Genomic DNA, 19,989 nt, shown 5'->3' on the forward strand with positions numbered 1-19,989 from the left:
CAGGCCCCACAGGACTGGGTCTGTGGGTCTGTGTGCCCCCCCCGGGGGTGCCTGGTGCCCAGCTCTAGCGTTGTGGGTCACTCTTCTGGTTCAGACCTGGCACCTAGGGGGCACGGGCAGAGGGTCTGGTTCCCCAGCATTGACACTGAGCAGACACTCACCATGTGCCCTCTGACTGCCTGCCTCCTGCCCCTGTGGCCTCAGGACAGCCCAGGGCAAGCCCCTTCCCTTCCTGTGTACCTCTACCTGTCCGTGTCGCGCCCCCAGACCAGCCTCTCCAGACCAGCCTCTCCGTGCCGAGCCCCCCTCCCCTGGCAGCCCACAGGTGGGCCGGCCAAGCTCCGGCCAGGTGGGGTCTGAGTCCCCCAGCTCCTGAGAGCCCCCGGAGGTTCCCAGGCCCTACACTCGGGCGAAGGTCACCCATCTGCGGAGCGCGGCCCCCCAGCCCTGGCTGAGCAGGCGACAGCAGCGCCCTGGGCCTCCCACGCACAACCAGAAGGTGCCCAGCAGGAATCCGGCGGAGCTGTGGGGGTCCACGCCGCCAGCCCTCCGCCCCCCATCTGCCCCGGGACCAGAGCTGGGCGGAGCCCCGCCTCCCGGGTCTGCCTGCCTCGACGGCCTGGCCTGCAGCGGGCGACAGGCAGCAGCCCTCGCCAGGGGGAGACCAGGTTGGCGGCGGAGCCGGCCTGGCTTCCGGTGCCCGCCCCCCAGCAGGTGCCCACCCCCAGCCCTGGCCTCCTTTGCCACCAGCATGCGGCTCCTGAGCGAGCCTGGGCGCGGCCCCTCCCCCCACCCCCCACGCTGCGCACAGATCTGGGAACAGACGAAGCAGAGGAGGGGCGGCTGCTGCGGCGTCCCGCCCCCGGCTGGGCGCTGGGGGCCGCGCTGACCTGGCCCCCTCCGGGGATTCCTCGGCCCTGCGGCCCCAGTCGCCTGCCTTGAACTGTGCCTTGGCGCTCCAGCTCACCTGCCAACTTGGGCCTCCCGGCCCCTCCCCTTGCCTCCCCCTCCCCAGGGGCCACCCCCCCCCCCCTTTCTTTCAGCCGAGCCATTAATCTGGAGACAAAGATGGGTTTGCCATCGATTCTTGAGCCACTTTTTTTTCCTTTTTTTTTTTTTTAATTCCGCCCTGTGGTTCTCGCCCTCCTCTGCCTCTCTGTGTTTGTCTCTTTAAATGCTGGAGCCGCTAGGAGCCTGGTGCTATTCTGTGTCTCATTTCCGAGGAGGCGAGGGGAGCTGGGCTGTGGGTGAGGACCTGAGTTGTTAGTTTGGAAATAGCGGGACTGGCCGTGAGTGTGCGTCGTGCGTGTGCAAGGCGCTTGCTTGGCCTCTCCATGCAGGTCCTGTTGGATCTGACCAGGAGCCTGGGCTTAGGGGAGGTGAATAAATTTGTGGGTGGCATAGCCAAGAGATGGGGTGTACCCGGTGGAGGCCTTGCACCTCTCTCCTGCACCCCAGGGCAGAGCCCCGGAGGAGTGGAGCTGGTGCCTTACTTAGGGGGTGCGCGTGCCCTCCTGCCCCCTCCCCTCGCACCTGCTGAGGCCACCCCTCTGGAGAGCTCTGTCCCCACCCCTGTCTCAGGCCACCTACCCTCAGGTGCTGCCCTCGTGCCCTGTCCCCTCCTTGCCCCGCGGTGCAACTTCCCGACCCAGCTAAGGATGGAGCCCCTGACTTCTGACCAAGCCAGAGGGGGCTGCCTGACATGCCCTGGGCTGTCAGGGCAGCCCAGACCTCCCGCTCCCTCCTGCTCAGCTGACCTTGACTCAGTCTGGCCACATCCTGTTCTCAGCCTTTAGTATCACCTGACTCCTGGGCAGGAAGGGGGATCCCTTCCGCCTGGCTCCAGCGCCCCTGCCACCTCCCACATTCGCCTCTGCCCCGGGCTCCCAGCTGGCCCCTCCAGAAGGCCCTGGCCTGGACTCGAGCTGGACAAAGCCTTCCCCTGAGCCTGGGACCTTCCTACAGCCTGGGTGGCGCTGTGCCCCATCCAGCTGCACAGAGCGCCACCCAGAGCGCCCAGCAGCCTGTGATGCCCAGGAGGGTCCGTCTCCTGCCCCACTTTCCCCAAACCCAGTGTTCTGGGGGCGCATGGTAGCCAGCCCCCTCCTTACCATGTCACTGAGGTGCCTGCCCTGAGGCATCTCCCAGAGCCTCAGGAGACTGTCTTGGGGGTGTCTCCACTGCACCCCAATCCTAGGCCAGGGACGGCCACTGGCAGCTCCCCACAGCACGTCTCTCCCTAGTGCCGGGTGGGGTGGCAGGAGAGTGAGCCACAGCCCAACCATGAGGGTCTTGGGCGAGGAGACCTTGTGCCTCAGTTTCCCCCTCTAGGAGAGGCTGGGATGAGATGTTTTCAGGTCCCTCCAGTAGCCGCAGGTGCCTTGACCTCCAGCCTGCTCCCACCTCTCACCCAGGAAGCGCCCCCACCCCCTCAGTCACTCCCACCTTCTCCATCTGTCCCGTCTGCAAGTCACTCCCTGCTGACCAGCCGCCCAGTCCTCCCCACCTGTGACCCTCCCACTCCAGCCTTGGCCACACACCCGCCACCTCTTGGGAGCCATGAAGCTCAGCCACGTGTGACTAAGGTGCCAGCACGTCACCCCGCAACACACACACACACACACACACACACACACACACACACACACACACACACGGGCCTGTGAGCTTCCCGCCAGCCCCTGTGGTAGCACCTGCTGTGCATACGGAGGCCAGGAGTCAGGCCTGGGACCCTGATCAGTGCCACTGCTGGAGCTGGAGGGACGCCTTGCGCCCCAGAGCTTCTCCAAGAAGCTTCTCAGAGATGGGTTCTCTGGGCACAGGGGCAGCCCCTGGAGGGACATTCAGATGATACAGAGGCCTCTCATGGAAGGGGTGGCCCTGTGCCCCCCAACCCCTGCAGGGAGTTCAGCACCAAGAATCCCAGCAGAGGGTCATAGACAAGAAGCTAAAGCTCAGAGAGGTTGGGCAGCCAGCTCAGGGTCACACAGCTATTGACTGGGAGCCTCAAGTCAGGCTCTCACTGCAGCCCCTGCCCCCAGCCTGCGAGCTCCTGGCTGCTCCTTGCAGACCTACTGGGCCTCACTTGGCAGGCACCCCAGCAGCATCCTGCCCCAGGATGGGGCAGCCGACACCCCCCCCCATATCTGCAGCTCCAGGGCCCCCTGGGCCCACTTGGCCCTCAGGGAAGGAAAATGTGAGGGAGGAACTGGCTTCAGGACAGGAGGAGGCCCCGGGCGTGGAGGGGGATCCTGAGAGAAGTGGGGGACAGAGCCTAACAAACAGCTCGCTGAGAGTGGCCGCCTCCAGCCTCCAGGCCACTGAGATTCTACAAGAGTCCATGGGAGCCCGCTATGGGGAGTCAGGCCCACCCCCTTCATAACCCCGGCTGACAGGGACACAGCAGCCGCCCTGGGGGAGACACTAGTTTTGGGGGCTACACAGGATGAAGGGAGGCTGGGGACTGGGGTGGCTCACATGCCCTGTGTGATCCCCAGCACCCCCAGATGTCACCCCCTGGCATTGCCTTGGCACCACCAGGGAAGGCAAAAAGGAAACAGAAGCCAGCGAACCTGCCTAGGCCTGCTCCAGCGTGAAGACCCAGAGACCAGGGGGCAAATGAATGAGCCCCCCCCCCCCCAGGAATAACACCAGAAGGCATGGCAGGAGGGGGCTCCAGCCCAGAGGCCTGGGTGGGCTACTGTCTCCCCCCATGTCCCAGTAGGACAGGGCGGGTCTGAAGGGAACCCTGGAGTTCGGACTGCTTGTCACTAACCGGCTGGGAGACTGGAGAGCTCAGGGAGCCTCAGTTTCCCCATCGGAGTGATGAGCCCATCCGTCCCTCAGGGAAGTGAGCTGCCAGGAAAGGCAGTGAGGCCCCTCCCCCAGGACCCACTGGCCCAGCCTCCTGAGCCTCTGGGGCTGGAGTGGCAGATGGATGCAGGGGACCGGCACCATCCCAGTGGATGTCAGCCCTCCCTGCCTTCTCACCTCTTCTGGGCCTAAAATAGAGTTGGGGTGGGGGTGGGGGGGCTGTCACAAGCCTGAGGCGGAAACAGAGGGAGCAGGAATGGGTTTCCGGCCTCTGGCCTCCACTCCTGCTCCTGAGGCCCTGAGCTCGCAGGGTGCTCTGTCTGGGGTCTAACCCCCACCCCCCCCCCCCGCCCCCCATTACTCAGGCCTCTGCTTCCTGGCATTGCGAACTGAGGTCAGAGCTGCCAGTTCCCGGAGTGGGGGGAGACCCTCTGCCCTGAATCCCAGGAGCAGGGCTGGAGCGGTGGGGGTTGTACAGTTGGGGAGGGAGGCTCGGGGCGAGAAGCTGGGTGCTCGGGAGGTGCGTTCTCAGAGATTGGCCCAGGGACGGGAGAGGCAGAAATGGGGCGCCGGCTAGTAGCGGAGGACGGCGGGAAGGCCAAGTCCCCGTGGTGCCTGGATGACGGCGGTCCCTGGAGTCCTCCCCGAGGCAGGGCTCAGATCCTGAGAAGGGTCTGGACCGAGGGTGTAGGAGTGGGCGCTGTCCAGTTTCCCCCCTCTCCCTTTAGATCTGAAACAGCCCCTGGGGGGGGCGGCGCAATGCCTAACGTGCCACACGGGGCAGGGCAGCACCCCCCGCAGGTCGCACAAGGCCCCCCCCCCCACAGATGGTGGCCCACGGCCAAAGCCAGAAAGGGGTCTCGGCCCCGGGACCCGGCCGCCACCTGCCCCGAGGCGGTGCCTCTTTTGTCCTCCCCTGGCGGGGGCGGGGCAAAACAGGGCCGGGGGCGGGGCCTACCTCCGGGGCGGGGCCTGGAGGGTCGGGCGTGGCGGGGGCCGGCGGGGCGGGGCGGGGCCGGGCGAGGGGGGGTGGGGGGGCGGCAGGGCCGGGCCGGGCGGGGGGCGGCGGGGCGGGGCCGGGGCCCGGCGGGGGGCGACGGGGGCGGCTGGGCGGGGGGCGGCGCGGAGGCCCGACCGGCTCACGTGCGCGCCGCCCCGCCCGCCGCCCCGCCCCCGCCTCCCGCCGCTCGCCCCGCCCCGCCCGCCCGCCCGCCGCCCGCCCGCCCGCGCCGCTCGCCGCCGCAGCCCCGGGCCCGGGGATTATGCTCGAGCCATGAGGCGGCTGCGGCGCTGCGCGACCGCGGCGCTGCTGCTGCTGCTGCCGCTGCTCCCGGCGCTCGGTGAGTGACCCCCGCTCTGCGGCGCCCGCCGCTGCCCGCAGTGCCGGTGCCGGTGCGGCACCACCTGTCCCCCTCCGGGCCGCCCGCCCCGGACAGCCCCCCGCCGCCGCCTGCGACTCCGCAGCGGTCTGCGGGGCTGGGGGTGGGGTGGGGGGGACAGTCGTGACAGCCGGGCAGCGGCAGGGCGCCCGCCCCCTCCCCAGCGGGCGCTGCCCTGCAAGGCAGCGGCTCCTGCGTCCGCGCCGCGGGAGCGCGGGAGCGCGGGGGTCGGGGCGCGTGTCCCTCGCGAGCCCCTCGTCCCCCGGGGGCAGCTGCCTGCAGCTACCACGGCCTTGTCTTCCCCAGGTTTCTGCGCCCAGGCTACTGTCGGAGCGCTGCGCTTTAAGGTGTCCCCCCAACTGCGGAGCCCGGACGCCCCCGAGGTCACCGAGCCTAGCAGGCTGGTGGGGAAAAGCTCCGGGGGAGAGGTCCGACGGCAGCAGCTGGACACCAGGGTCCGCCAGGAGCCGCCGGGGGGCCCGGTGAGTGGGACTCAGTGAGGCCCCAAGTAGGAGCCGGCCCTGGAGCCCAGAGGGGACAGGTGGGGGGTGGGGGCGCGTGCCCAGCTGCTGCCCTGAGGTTTCCCCTTCTGTGAAATGGGCAGTCAGCGGTGCCCGAGCCTCTAGTCTCTGCGCCCACCAGCTCCGCCCGGCATCCACCCCCTCCAACCCCCGTCCGTCGCCCTGAGGATCCCGCCCAGGGTGGACGGCAGGTGTCCGGGGCTCAGGGTAGCCCTGTTCCGCCGTTGGGCATGACCGCTCCTGCCCCCAAGGAACTGATCTATGCAGAGGCTGTGCCGGGACAGTGGGGGACAGGGAGAAGCCGCAAAGGAGCGCCGGGGTGAGACTGGCCTTGTCCCCCAGTGCACTTGCTTAGAACCGTTCAGTGCTTGCTCCTTGCCTCAGTTTCCCTTTCTGCGCTGGCAGGCCTGTTATTTTCCTTTCTATCCTCGCTGAGGGTGGAGGCCCTAAGCTCACCCACAAATACCAGCTCCCCCCCCCACCCCCCTCCCATCCTTTTCAGCCGCCAGGCCCCTTCTGCCTCCCAGAGGAAGGTTAGGAATGAAGGAGATTAATTGCAATTAATAATTAATTAATATCATGTGAATAATAATCGCCCAGCTGGAATATTCATTGAGCACGCGTCAGTTCTCCAGGAGCTGCAAGCTGCAAGTTAGCCAGGCCCGCGGGGGCGGGAGGGCTGGTGGGGAAGGCCTGGCAGAAATGGAGGTGCAGGAGACTGGGGTGCAGCCCAGGCAGGGAAGTTTTGGCAACTGGGAGCAGTGGGAGGGAGGACGGAGGGACGGAGGCTGACATTACAGACATCTGCCCGGCTGGCACCTGGCCCTGCCTAATGCACTTGGTTAAAAGCCCTCAAGGGGGGAGGGGGCTGGGGGGTGCAGGGGGGACTCGGGGAAATGGAGTGGAGCAGGAAGGCGGCATGCATAATAGATAGGCCGGCTCTCAGGACTGGCCAGTGGGAGGGGTGGGTAATGGGCTGAGGGGAGGGGGCGGGAGGCTGCCTCCGGGACTGCCCAGGCTCCCCAGAGGTCTGAGGTGGGGGTGCTGCCTGCTCAGTACCCAGGGAGGGGGTGTCCATCTTGCTTCCCTGGAACCCCCTCGCACCTGGGCACCCCCAGACTGTGATGGCCAGGACATCCTGCCTCCTGGGCCTCCTAGCTGGTATTTTAGGGGGGTTGTCCATATTGGGGGCAGAGCTCCCCAAATAGAAGGGTCTGACATGAGGGGCTGGGGAAGCATGAAGACCCGGAGACTCTTCCGGCCCAGTTCTTCTTGGAGAGAGATGAGGTTCTGGGATGCGGAAGTGCTATGTCCGTGTGGGGAGGGGGCACCGGTTATCTCTGGTGGAGCATCTCGGGATGGAGTCTTCCCAGGACCTGTTTGGCAGCCCCTGGGGGTCCTCACACAGCCCTGCCTAAACCTGCCTCAGCTTCCCTCACAGCACTACTCTCCCAGGTGCCGCTTGTGCTTGAGGGTGGGCAGGGCTCAGGAAGGGAGTACTGGCCCCACGTCCATCACCTCAACAGCAACTCTCCCCAAGATCAGAACTGTCTCCCGGCCCCCTCTGCCGTCAGGGACAGACTCAGGCACCCCAAGCAGGGCAAGGTCAAGGAAGACAAAAGGAGGTATCTGTCCGGCTTCGCTCCCCCGCAAGAAGGAGAAAGGGGGCCGCTGGCCTTGTCCCAGTGCATCGGCCTCCTGCTCACCCCCCTGCCCCTGCTGACCCAAGGAGCTGGAGGAGTGACCGGAGACAGGCGCTTCCTGGGCCCGACCCTGATCTGCCTTCCCAAGGTCCCTCCTGCAGCTCCCGCCTCCCGGGTGGGGGCCTTGGTGCCCCCAATCCACAGATAGGGGCATAGAGGCGGGGGGTCCACCGCAGGTCACACAGCACTCGGGTGTCTGCTTGCTCTATGATGTCCGGAGAAATTTTGTTTTGATTTGGGGGGTCACGCCTAGAAGTGCTTGGTACTCCTAGCTCTGTGCTCAGGGATGATGCTCAGTGGTGACCATCTGGGGTTCCAGGGCTGGAACTGGGATAGGCCACCTGCAAGGCAGGCACTGTACCCCCTGTCCTATCCCTCGGGCCCCCTGTTTCTTCCTGCGCAGGGGTGCTGGGAGGTGGGGGACTCCAAGGACCCTTTGCATCACCCTCATACCTGGCTTGTCTCGTATGGACGTGTGCAGAGAGGTGGGGGGCTTCTAGGTTCCCCGGGAGCTTGTAGCTGAGGGGAGACAGGCCAGTGTTGGGGCAAGGGGCGTTGCTCACTGCACAGGCCTATGGAGCAGCTGCCCGTGTCCTGGGGGGCCTCCCAAGGCACAGGAAAGCTGCTCTTCGGCCACGCTTTCCCGAGGGAACCCCACTCCTGAGGATCCCCGAAAGGGGAGGAGAGAAAGCTTAAACAGGGTGAGTGGGGACAGCATCGGGGGGGCCCCAGGCCTCGGGGAGGGGGCCCTGTCCCTGAGCTGCTGCAGGCGGGCCAGAGAGCCTGGGGGGGTCAGGGCTGTGTGGGCACGGGGGAGCGGGCAGCTGGGAGTCAGAACTCGGATGTGGGCTGCGCCGAACCAGCCCTGCTGGGGGCTGTGCCAGGGCTCAGGGCTGGGCTCAGGGCTGAGGCTCTGCGGAAGTGGCTGTGGTGCCTCGAGTCTCCCAAGGCCGAGCTTGGGGCGCCTGCCCGCACCCCAGGGTGGACTGGCGCCCTGCGTTGCCCACAGGAGTCCCAGCTGGAGCCCCCCACGCTGCCTGCTGTGACTCCCTAGAGGCTATTCGGGGTTCTGGGTGTTAGGGGGCGGCAGGTACAGCTGGGGGCTGGCAGGGTCAGGGCACCAGGGGTCCCTGCCAGGCTCCAGGGCGGGCCGAGTCCTGCACTCTCTCCAGCCAGGTTAGGGGGCCACTTTGGCTCTCCTCCTGACTGTCCTGTGTGTCCCCCAGGACCGTGGCCTGCCCCGGAGAAACTGCACTCAAATACGAGATCACATCCTGTCTTGGAAGTGGCTCTGGCTGTCCTCAAGGGCGACACTTTTTGTTTTGTTTGTTTGGGGTCACACCTGGCTGTGCTCAGGTCTTGCTCTTGCCTCTGTGCTCAGGAATCACTCCTGGCAGTGCTCAAGGGATCTTATGGGGTGCCGGGGATCGAACCTGGGTTGGTCGTGAGCAAGGCGAGCTCCTACCCTCTGGGCTATATCTCCAGCCCCAAGATTTGAAATTTTTTTTTTCTTTTTGGGTCACACCTGGCAGTGCACAGGTGTTACTCTTGGCTGTGCACTCAGGAATTAACTCCTGGCGGTGCTCCAGGGACCATATGGGATGCTGGGAAAAGAACCTGGTTTGGCCGCATGCAAGGCAAACGCCCCACCTGCTGTGCTATTGATCCAGCCCCCCAAGAGTTGAAATTCTTGCTGCTGCAGGCGACCCCACTATCCTGAGGGCCCAGGAGTTACGGTCGCCGCCCCAACAGGTCCCCTGCAGGCCCCCGCCTCTCTGTTCCTCCCTACTGGCCCAGTTTATCCCGCTCACAGACCCAGCAGGTCTTTACACTTCGTGCCTTCGCGGACGCTCTGGTTATGAGGCACTAGTGGGGTTCCAGGGGCCGGAGGGATGGGACAGGGGGGAGGGTGCTCACTGTCCAGCCCCCACCCCTGCCTGTGGTCCTAAGAGCCCTGCCAGGAGAGACCCCAGAGCAGAGACCCCCTGAGCACCGCCAGGCGTGACTCCCCCTCCCACCACCAAAAAGGGGTCTGGGGGGAGCTCTGGCTTGGGGGGCTGAGCGCAGGCTTTGCATGGGGGAGCCCAGGCACCGCAGAGTCCCTTGAGCATCCCTGAAGGACACCCCCACACTCTGCTGTGTGGCCCCCAAGCCCCCATCACCAGCAAAGCACACAATCCTCACGGAGGCCCATCCCGCTGCGTTTCCGTTTCCAGGAGACGAAACAGCCCCTGAGGCCTCTGTTGGCTCCCTGGCACCTGCTCTGAGTGCGTGGGGGCCGCAGGGAGGGGCGGTGTGGGGGCCGCGGTGGGGGGGGGGCACCAGAAGGTGTGGGGTCCAGGTGGGCGGGGCCAAGCTTTGCCCAGGAGGAACTGGTGGGTAACTGCGGGGCAGTGCCTGGAGGTGTGTGTGTGGGGGGGGAACCCTGCAACTTCAGTCTCCCCTTCTCGGGCTGCTGGTATAGCCTCAGTAGAGCCCTGCGGGTGGTGTCTGTAGTTCTGGGACTAGGAGGGGCCTGGCCCAGCCCCCCAAAAAACCTAGAAAGTGTCACAGGGAAGGCACAGCCTCTGCCCCAGGGACTCCAGCTGTTCTCAGGTTCAGCTGCACCCCACAGCATGGTCCCGGCACCCATCTCTAAGTGTCCCCCGAATTTTGAGACACGAGTACCAGATGGCGTGGTTTGGAGGGGTGGGTCGGGCCAAGCACATGAGTGCAGGCACCCGAGGAAGCGCAGGGCAGATTGTGCAGCTGTGGGCCAAGGACGGCAGGGGCCGGGTGCCCAGGGCGGGCGGGGGCCAGCCAGGGGAAGGCCAGGGCTGGAGGCTGGCCAGGAACTCTTTACTGGAACATGGGGTGGGGGCCAGAGAGGGAGAGTGAGTGGGGTAAAAGCGCCTACCTTGTCCCTGGCTGACCTCATATCGACTCCCTGAGCCCCCGCAGGAGTGACCCTGTGTCTCCACTTCCCTGGGCGTTGGGGGGTCTCAGGACTCTGGTACAGCTAGGACCCTGGGGTGCACAGGACTTGGGAGGGAGGTAGGCTGGTCTTTTCCTTTTTTAGCGGGGGGGGAGGGGGCAGGGAGGGTCCGCACTCAGCAGTGCTCAGGGGTTATCCTGACTGCACTCAGGACTCATTCCTGGCGGGCTTGGGTGGACTCTATGGGCTGCCGGGGGTCAGCCCAGGTTGGCCACATGCAAAGCAAGTGCCCTCCCCACTGTCCTGCTGCTCGACCCTGGCCTCTTCCTTCTGGTGCGGTTGGGGTGCAGCCCTGTGCCCCCGGGAGCGTAAGCCAGCCCTCCTTCCAGTACTTGGGCGGCCCCCTTGCTGGGATCGTGGTCATCTGTCCTGCAGGGAGGGGGCCACACAGCCGTTTGCCAGCGCCAGGGCCTCCGCAGGAAGTGGGGGTGAGGACAGGGTGTTTGCTCCCCGTCAGTGCCAAGATCCCCCACATGGGGGCTCAGCAAGGCCGGCACCACCAGGAGGCCAGATGGGTCGGCAGGCTGACTTCCCTGGGGAGCAGCAAGGAGATTCTGCACCCTAGGACGCCCCCTTCCGCCCACACACCGCACAGCCCCGCATCCCCCAACTTCCCCCTTCCTGGACCGAGGAGGGGCTCAGAAAGTTTGCAGCATCATCCCGAGGCTGCACAGCCTGGGAACGTGGAGCTGGGACGGACTGATGGGGTGGAGGGCAGGGTGTCCCAGTCAGGTGGGGGACGGGACAGGGGCCACAGAGGCCCGGCGAGGGGGCAGGTGGGGGCAGAGATGGTCCTCGCCAGCGGGGCGGGGAGGCGCCCCCTCACGCCCCACTTTCTATTTTGAGTATGAGTGATGTTGCAGGGGCCTGGACCAGTGTGTGGAGCTGGGTTGGTCCAGGCCAGCAGAGTGGGGGCGTCCGGTCCTTGAGATTAGGCTGCTCCCCTGCCCAGTCCTAGGCCCAGCTCGCCTGTCTCCGGGGCATCTCCCCCTTGCCTTCCCTTTGGGGTGAGAAAGCCCAGTGGGCCAGCAAGTCTGATTTCTAGGGCCTGAGGGCCCCCTCTGTTCTGGGCCTAGTGCCCCGGGGAGAGGCCTGGATGCTGCCCCCAGTGCAGGGGTGAGGGTCCTCACCTGGGCTTGGGGTTCCAGACCAGGGGGAGAGGAGACGCAGCCCCACGGCCTCTCAGGATGCCCACGCTTCACGCCTTTTCTTTTTTTTGCTTTTTGAAGTAAAAATAGTTTTATTTAGGAAATATGAGCACAGAGGAACTCCATGAAGAAAAAGAAAAGACTAACGTGCCCCAAGGGGGGATGTGAATGACTCCAGAGTGAGGGCTTTTTTTTTTAAACAATGTGTGTATGTGGTGTGAGCACCCGTGTGTTTGGTGTGTGGTTCACATATGTGTGATGTGTGCATGTGTGTGGTATGTGTGTGCGTGCACCTATGTGTATGCACATGTGTTATGCGATGTGTACACGTGTGTGTGGTATGTGTGTGTATGTGAGCGTGTGCGTGTACGTGTGTGTGTGTGTGTGTGTTGCCCAGGGCCCCAACGTACTGTAGATCTTTTCAAAAACCACCAGCTCTAGGAGTGCCCCCAGCGTTGTGTATTTCAGAACCCGTCCTTAGCCCCTGCTCCACCCCTCTTCTCTGGGGGTCGCTTTCCCCCCCAGACACGCCTACTTGGGCCTGAGTCCCCCACAGCCCATGCCCAGGGCTGGTGCGTTGTCATGACAACCGGTGCCTCCAGGCCCACTGCAAAGTACCCTCTGAAAAATTTATCAGGAAAACTTCCGTGTTTAAAAATTAACCATCGGATTGAAATATTAAAGATGAGCTGCTCTGGGTGAGGCAGAGGGCAACAGACGGGGTGCAGGAGCCAAGTCCTCTTCCTGAAAATCATCCCCACTTCCGGCCGCGCTCCCTCCTCCATCACGCCCGGGGCAGGGGCAGGGAGGGAGGCTCTGCTGGGGCCCCCACTCCAGATCCCTTGGGGGGGCTCCTTTGGGGGGTCATCAGGCAGGCCCATCCCTGCAGGCCCCAGACTAGATTTGGGGGGACTCAAGAACCGCCAACCTGGCCTGGCCCAGACTGTCCCTTGGGATCCCTTTAGCTGCTGGGCCGGCCCATCCTCTCTGCCCCTTCAGACCACCTCAAGCGTGACCCCCTTTGCCCACCCCCAGCCTGTCCACCTGGCCCGGGTGAGCTTCGTCATCCCAGCTTTCAGCTCCAACTTCACACTGGACCTGGAGCTCAACCAGTGAGTGGCAGGGGCAGGGGCTGGGAGGAGGCGGGGGGTCAAGTGTGGGGTGGCCCCCTGACCCCCAGTGACCCCCCCTGTCCCTTTTCAGCCACCTCCTCTCCTCCCAGTACGTGGAGCGTCACTTCAGCCGGGAGGGGCCCTCCCAGCACAGCACCGTGAGTGCCTCTGTGGGGGGCCTGGGCATGGGGCCCCCCAGACTGGGGAGGAGGCTGGAGAGCAGGGTGGGCGGGAGGGCTGGACCCCAGCTCCACCTGGACTGGACCTCGCTGCCCTGGGAGGGGCAGGGACGTGCCCTGTGGGAACTCCCAGTGGGGTCTCAGGGCCCAGCAGAGGGGGCATCTACAAATAGCTGCAGGAGGCTGGGTGGGGTGCTGGTCCCCTCTGTGCTGAGAGGCCAGCAGTGGAGGCGCGGATTCCGGTGTGGCAGGTACCGTGGGATGATCCAGAGCTTAGAGCGGAACCCCTGCACTGTTTAGGGTTAGTGGTCCACTAACATGGTTAAGAGCCACTGACACAGTCCTGCAGGCTTCTGGTGTAAGTGAGGCAAGGAGACCAGAGAGGTCCAGCGACCTCCCTGAGGCCACCAGCACAGTGTACCAGGCTGGCACTGCCAAGGGCGCCTGGGACGGTGGCACCAAGCCCGCCCTCCTGCTGCTCTTGCAGGGGGCTGGGGACCACTGCTACTACCAGGGGAGGCTCCGGGGGAACCCCCACTCCTTTGCCGCGCTCTCCACCTGCCAAGGGCTACAGTGAGTAGGGGAGGGGCTGGGGAGGCTTGAGGGGGGTTGGGGTGTGGGGAAGGGCAGACCCCCGAGCCACGCCTGTCTGCCCTACAGTGGGGTCTTCTCCGATGGGAACTTCACCTACATCGTGGAGCCCCGCGAGCTGGCTGAGCCTTGGAAAGCCCCCCAGGTGGGTCCCTGAGCAGTGCCCGGTGGTGCCAGCTCCCTGCCTCGGTAACCTCAACCTTCCTGCCCTCCTCCGTGACCCCAGCTCCAGTGTCCCCTCTGTCCTCCAAACCACCTCTCAGCTGGCTCCAGTGTCCTTTGCCCCGGTCACTCAGGGCGCCCCTGGGTCTTGACCCCGGAATCTGAGCATCTGAGAGATCGGATCCCACCTGGGAGCTCAGGCCAATTCTGGGTCACCGGGGTGGGGGGGTGGGGGCAGGTGGGGCTGGAGTGCTCAGCTAACCCCCAAGACTAACACCCCCCAATCACAGGGACCCCTCCCACACCTCATCTACCGGATCCCTCTCCTTCCAGCTCCCTTTGGGTGCCAGGAACCAGGTAAGGGAGGGATGGGGGGCAGGGCGGGGCCAGCCAGGCCCCCCCCTCACCTGTGGCCCCTCCCCAGGCTGCCTGTTTGCTGCCCCTGCCCGGCCTCCTGCAGACCTGCCCAGGCTGAGAAGGAAAAGGCAGGTAGGGGGCCCGCACAGAGCACGGGCTGCAGACCCCCCCAAGCCCCCACCCGCCGCACACTGGGGCCAGGGTCCCGGCTCTGGGAGGGTGCCCCCTACCCAGGCCGCATGCTGCCTCTACTGACACATCGGAGAAGCCAGACCCTCAGTCTCCCCAGGCCTGGCCAACGCCGGGCGTGGAGGGGACTGATTCCCACCCCCCAGGTCCGCCGGGGCCACCACACGGTGCACAGCGAGACCAAGTACGTGGAACTGATCATCATCAACGACCACCAGCTGGTGAGTGGCAGGCGCTGAGGGGAGGGGGCCGGGAAGGAGCCTCCCTGCAGCCCTCTTTCCGCTCCCCCAGTTCGAGCAGATGCGACAGTCCGTGGCTCTCACCAGCAACTTCGCCAAGTCCGTGGTAAACCTGGCAGATATGGTGAGCTGACCCCCCTGCATCCCCTCCCTGCACGCACAGCCATCGGTCGTGTCCCAGAGGGCCCCTCACCTCCAGCCCCTTCCCTCTTCCCCGCTCTGGGCGCAGATGTACAAGGAGCAGCTCAACACCCGCATCGTGCTGGTCGCCATGGAGACGTGGGCAGACGGGGACAAGATCCAGGTGCAGGATGACCTGCTGGAGACCCTGGCCCGCCTCATGGTCTACCGGAGGGAGGGTCTGCCGGAGCCCAGTGATGCCACCCACCTCTTCTCGTGAGTCTCCCCTGTACCCTGAGCCTCTGCTAGGGGCTCAGGGTCCTGGAGGGCTGCCCAGCCACCTCCCCTTTACCACCGGACCCCTAGGGCTTCCTCTGTCCCCTCTGACTTTCCCACTGTCCCCAGCAGGGCTTTAGATTAGACACGGCTCAGTGGGAACCCGTGTGTGGTTTGTGGCCCAGTGAAGAGGGGCAGGGTAGGGGCTTACATGGCTGAATGCCGACCCCTATCCCCCAGCTCCCCTCGCAGCATAGGGTGTCGTCTGGGGGGAGCCGCGGCCACTGACCGCCTCCTCCTTCCAGGGGCAGAACGTTCCAGAGCACCAGCAGCGGGGCCGCCTACGTGGGGGGCATCTGCTCGCTGTCCAGGGGTGGCGGGGTGAACGAGGTGAGCTGCAGTGGGTGGGTTGGGAGGGGCAGGGACCCCTCTGGAGAGAGGGAGGCATCTCTGATCCATCTTCCTCACCCCAAGTACGACAACATAGGGGCCATGGCAGTGACGCTGGCCCAGACGCTGGGGCAGAACCTGGGCATGATGTGGAATAATCACCGGAGCTCAGCAGGTACGATGAGCAGGGGCTGCTCCGCACCCCCACCCCCAGCCTGTGGGAGGGGCCCTTCACTGGGCCTCAATCCACCTGCCTCACCTCCAGGTGACTGCAAGTGTCCAGACAGCTGGCTGGGTTGCATCATGGAGGACACCGGGTGAGTTCCTAGGGAAAATCAGGGAGGGTCTTGGGACGGACACACACACGGCAGCTCTGGGTCCCTGAGAGGTTCCAAGCAGCCAGAAGGTCTTGGGACACACACACACACAGCAGCTCTGGTTCCCTGAGAGGCTCCAAGCAGCCAGAATGCGAGGCTCGGTGCTCTGCCGGACACCCGCTATCCTGCCTGCGTGGCGCCCAGTGACCACCGGGCGCCGCCAGAGCCCGCTTCATCCGGACGCTCCAGCCTCGCGGCCAGGAGTGTGGGGTGGGTGGGCGGAGACTGCAGCGACATCCGGGCAGGCGGATGCTCGGAGGGACCGAGGCGCCTGGGCACCCTCCTCCTGACCTGTAGAGGGGGCGAGCCAAGGAGCTGGCCGGGGAGGGCGCGCCGCTCCCACCTGTGCCGGGCTCCAGCTGCATCTCCGCACCCCTGCCAGGTTCTATCTGCCCCGCAAGTTCTCCCGCTGCAGCATCGACGAATACAACCAGTTTCTGCAGGAGGGCGGCGGGAGCTGCCTCTTCAACAAGCCCCTCAAGGTACCCGCGCCCGCGGGGGAGGTGGGGCGGGAGGCCTGGGCGGACTCCGGCCCGACTCGCGACCCCCTTTCCCCGTCCGGCCCAGCTCCTGGACCCTCCGGAGTGCGGGAACGGCTTCGTGGAGGCGGGCGAGGAGTGCGACTGCGGCTCGGTGCAGGTGAGCACCCGAGGCCGGGGGCGGCCGGCGTGGGGAGGGGGGTCGGGGGGGAGGGTCGCCGCCCCTCTGCCTCCCTCCCCTGCTCCTCGCCTTCCTCAGGAATGCAACCGCGCCGGCGGGAACTGCTGCAAGAAATGCACCCTGACGCACGACGCCATGTGCAGCGACGGGCTCTGCTGTCGCCGCTGCAAGGTGCGGCGCAAGGGGGCGGGGCGGAGCTGAGGAGGGGCGGAGACTGGCGTGGAGGAGAACCAATAGGGATCAAGGGGCGGGGCCGAGGGCGAGAGGGGCGGGGCCCGCTCGTCAGCCACTCGGACCTGACGTGGGGGGTCCGCGTCCCTTTCTCAGTACGAGCCGCGGGGTGTGTCCTGCCGAGAAGCGGTGAACGAGTGCGACATCGCAGAGACCTGCACCGGGGACTCGAGCCAGGTCCGCTTGTCCCGCCGCTCTGCGGTGCCAGGGACAAGGCCACCTACCCTCTGCCCGCTCTTGTCCAGTCCTCATGTAAAGGGATTCTTCCTGCTCCTGGCTCTGCCCTTCCCATCACTGTATACATAGTCCCGCGGCGCCTGGCATGCGCTCGGGATCAGAGCCAATAGGTAAATATCAGCTCCAGGCCGTCCTTGTAGCGGGCTCAAGTTGGAGCCCCTGCACCACGTGGTCTGCCAAGCACCCACCCCCACCCCAAATATACTAAAGGGCTCTGAAGTCTAGGGGTTATGTGCCAGGTGTTTTTGCACAGCTGTGAAGCGGAAGCAGGAAGCCCATGGACTCCTGGCAGGCTCTAGGGTTTGCTGGTCTGTGATTTGTTCTCAGAACCAGAATTGTGATCCTTGTCCTGATTGAACCCTGTCACAACCTTCCCGGGGTGGGGTGGCCTTGGAGACTCCCGTTGCTCCTCTCAGCACTGCTGCTCTGCTCAGCCCAGCCCTTCTCTCCATAGTGTCCCCCGAACCTGCACAAACTGGATGGGTACTACTGTGATCATGAACAGGTAAAGGGAGCTGGGGTGCCCGAGGGCCTGGCTTCGCAGTCTCATCACACTGGGCCCGCTCACTGTCTCTGTGCCCTGTTTCCTGCTGACCCCTTAGGGCCGCTGCTACGGGGGCCGCTGCAAAACCCGGGAACGGCAGTGCCAAGCGCTCTGGGGCCATGGTGAGTCTCTGGTCTAGAGGAACAGATTCTAGCTGGAGAGGTTCACAGATGTGTGACTCTGGGGCCCCGGGGTCAGCCAGACCATAGGAGGTGGAGGCCCGGGGCCCCAAGGAAGTGGTTTTGGGTGACACCCTCTGCTCTTTGTCCCCGTCATTCCCTGCAGGGGCCGCCGACCGCTTCTGCTATGAGAAGCTGAACGTGGAGGGGACAGAACGGGGGAACTGTGGGCGCAAGGGGTCAGGCTGGGTCCAGTGCAATAAACAGTGAGTCACCTGGGCTCTGGGGGGTGCTGCCCGGCTCGGAAGTGAGGACTTGGTGTGATGGGCCGCAGAGGCCCACCAGTGAGGCCCGAGGGAGGATGTGCTGGCTGGGGAGGGAGATGCCGTCTGGGGCTGAGGTCAGCCATGGGCTACGCTGGCCCCCTGCTGCCCCAACAGGGACGTGCTCTGCGGCTTCCTCCTCTGCGTCAACATCTCTGGAGCCCCTCGGCTGGGAGACCTGGGGGGAGACATCAGCAGTGTCACCTTCTATCATCAGGGCAAGGAGCTGGATTGCAGGTGCCAGCCTGGGCTGGGCTTGGAAGTGTGTGTGTGGGGGGGGGGGGGGGGCTGCCGGGGGGCATGAGGGCTGAGCGCGCCAGCACCCTCTCCCCAGGGGTGGCCATGTGCAGCTGGCTGACGGCTCCGACCTGAGCTACGTGGAGGACGGCACAGCCTGTGGCCCCAACATGCTGTGCCTGGCCCACCGCTGCCTTCCTGCCTCCGCCTTCAACTTCAGCACCTGCCCTGGCAGCGGGGAGCGGCGTGTCTGCTCCCACCACGGGGTGCGTCAGAGGCAGGCGAGGAGAGCCGCGTGCGCTGGGAGGGACTGTGTCCAGAGAACTCCCTGCGACTGCTCTCTCCCCTGCCCACTCCCCCTCCCAGGTCTGCAGCAACGAAGGGAAGTGCATCTGTCAGCCTGACTGGACGGGCAAAGACTGCAGCATCCACAACCCTCTGCCCACGCCGTCACCCACGGGGGAGACAGAGCGCTACAAGGGTGAGGCTGCCGAGCGGGGCGGCGCCTGTGCCCTCACGGTCTCCAGCCTCGCCAACCGAGCCCTGCCCTCCCCCAGGTCCCAGTGGCACCAACATCATCATCGGCTCCATCGCCGGCGCCGTCCTGGTCGCGGCCATCGTGCTGGGTGGCACGGGCTGGGGATTTAAGTAAGACACCCCATCCTCTTGTCCCCTGCATCCCGGGGTCCTCCAGGGTTGTCAGGGCCCCCCGGTCGCTGGCGTTCAGGGCGCCTCCCCGAGAGGTGAGCTGGATCTGTGTCCTGGTCACCCTTAACAGCCTGGGGATTTCACAGCCCTCACCCCCTGCCCTGTGCCCCCCACCCCGTGCTCTGGGGCTGCCAGGATTCTAGGCGGCGGGTCCTCTCAGTTTCTTTCTCTGGGGACCCCAGTCTGTCTCGGGGCGCTGGGTCTCCCCAGGACACCCCTGAAGGCTCCTTTCCTCTCTTCTTTCCTTTTCACCATGGCTCCTGAAGAAACATCCGCCGAGGAAGGTACGACCCGACCCAGCAGGGGGCAGTGTGACGCCGGCCACGTCATCCCTCCCGCTGTCCCTGTGTCCCATCTCATCCGTCACCGCATTCTGTGGATGGGGAGCTGGGGGCCGACCCCCGCTGCTGTCACTCCGGGGGTGGGAGAAGCCGCTCCCGGAAGACGTCTCCCTTGGCCTGCCCCCACCTTCGTCCCTCCCGCCCTCCCCGGGGTCAGACCCCCCCACCCCGGCCAGATGGAGCTGGGCACTGTGTCCCCCACAGTCCGGCCCCGGGGCAGGGCGCCCCCCTCTGCGTCCCATCTGTCGTGTGTTCCATGTCGCCGCTGTCTGACCTCCCACCAGACCCCTCCCTGGCCAGCCTGTGACTTGCTGTCCCCGGCCCAGCACGGACCCACCAGGGCCTGGCTCGGGGGCGCCCCCTCTGGGCCTGCCTCCTGCCCCGCGCCCCTGACACCCCGTCTCCGTTCCAGGTCTGGAGGGGCCTAAGGGCCACCCCCCTCCCTCCACGGCTGGCGCCCACCGTCTCCACCCTGAGCTGCGAGGCCGCCGTGCCCAGCCACGGAGGGAGGCTCCGTGCTTATGTCTTCCGGGCCCAGCCCTTCAGCCCTGCCCCGCGGGGGCGGTGCGGGGGGGGCCGGGGCCCTCCCTGTCAGACCGCCAGGGTGGACTGGACCTGGAGGTCACTCCTCCGGGTCCCCCACCCTACCTCATGCGGCTCGGGCCGCACCCACCTGCGCTCCCTGTGTGAATGTAGCTTCCATCTCCATGGATCCTGCGGCCCGATGGGAAGGGGCAGCTGCAGGGGGACCCGGAGGCGGCCCAGGACGGGCCCCTCTTCAGAACCAGGCGGAGGGGCCTTCAGGGATGAGTGTACCCCCGAGGGCCGGGCAGGGCAGGCATGTGTGGTCTGGCTCAGGGAGCGAGCGCGGTGAGGCCGGGCCCGCCCCTCCGCTGGCTCACTCGAGCTCCAGCACCGGCTCGAACCAAAGCTGCCTGTGCCGCGCCCGGCCGAGAGCAGGGAGGGCAGGCAATCTCATGTGGCAGAGGGTCGTCACCGGCACAGCGACTCGCTGCTGTCCTGCCAGGAGGCGTGCGATGGGGGGGTCAGGAGAAAGTC

General features: G+C 65.8%; 1 protein-coding gene across 2 annotated transcripts; it reads left to right on the forward strand.

Moving 5' to 3' along the window:
• The first annotated feature begins 5,015 nt into the window (after positions 1 to 5,015).
• On the forward strand, positions 5,016 to 19,720 carry ADAM11 (ADAM metallopeptidase domain 11). 2 transcript variants are annotated; one of them, XM_056126635.1, is made up of 27 exons: positions 5,016 to 5,153; positions 5,499 to 5,674; positions 12,574 to 12,650; positions 12,742 to 12,808; positions 13,317 to 13,402; positions 13,490 to 13,565; positions 13,873 to 13,939; positions 14,007 to 14,071; positions 14,275 to 14,349; positions 14,420 to 14,491; positions 14,597 to 14,763; positions 15,069 to 15,153; positions 15,238 to 15,328; positions 15,419 to 15,470; positions 15,913 to 16,012; positions 16,098 to 16,169; positions 16,269 to 16,361; positions 16,518 to 16,598; positions 17,113 to 17,163; positions 17,261 to 17,324; positions 17,488 to 17,587; positions 17,762 to 17,881; positions 17,979 to 18,147; positions 18,248 to 18,362; positions 18,439 to 18,529; positions 18,856 to 18,873; positions 19,343 to 19,720. In XM_056126635.1, exons 1-27 carry the CDS (start codon positions 5,087 to 5,089, stop codon positions 19,356 to 19,358), a joined length of 2,313 nt encoding a protein of 770 aa, XP_055982610.1. In that variant the 5' UTR covers positions 5,016 to 5,086; the 3' UTR covers positions 19,359 to 19,720. The 2 variants fall into 2 exon arrangements, with proteins under 2 accessions (XP_055982610.1, XP_055982609.1); XM_056126634.1 differs by lacking the exon at positions 19,343 to 19,720 and having other exon boundaries at positions 18,856 to 19,336.
• Positions 19,721 to 19,989: the final 269 nt, after the last annotated feature.

Source organism: Sorex fumeus, unplaced genomic scaffold (assembly GCF_029834395.1).
Source record: "Sorex fumeus unplaced genomic scaffold, SorFum_2.1 ptg000063l, whole genome shotgun sequence".
In the NCBI taxonomy this organism is placed as follows: domain Eukaryota; kingdom Metazoa; phylum Chordata; class Mammalia; order Eulipotyphla; family Soricidae; genus Sorex; species Sorex fumeus.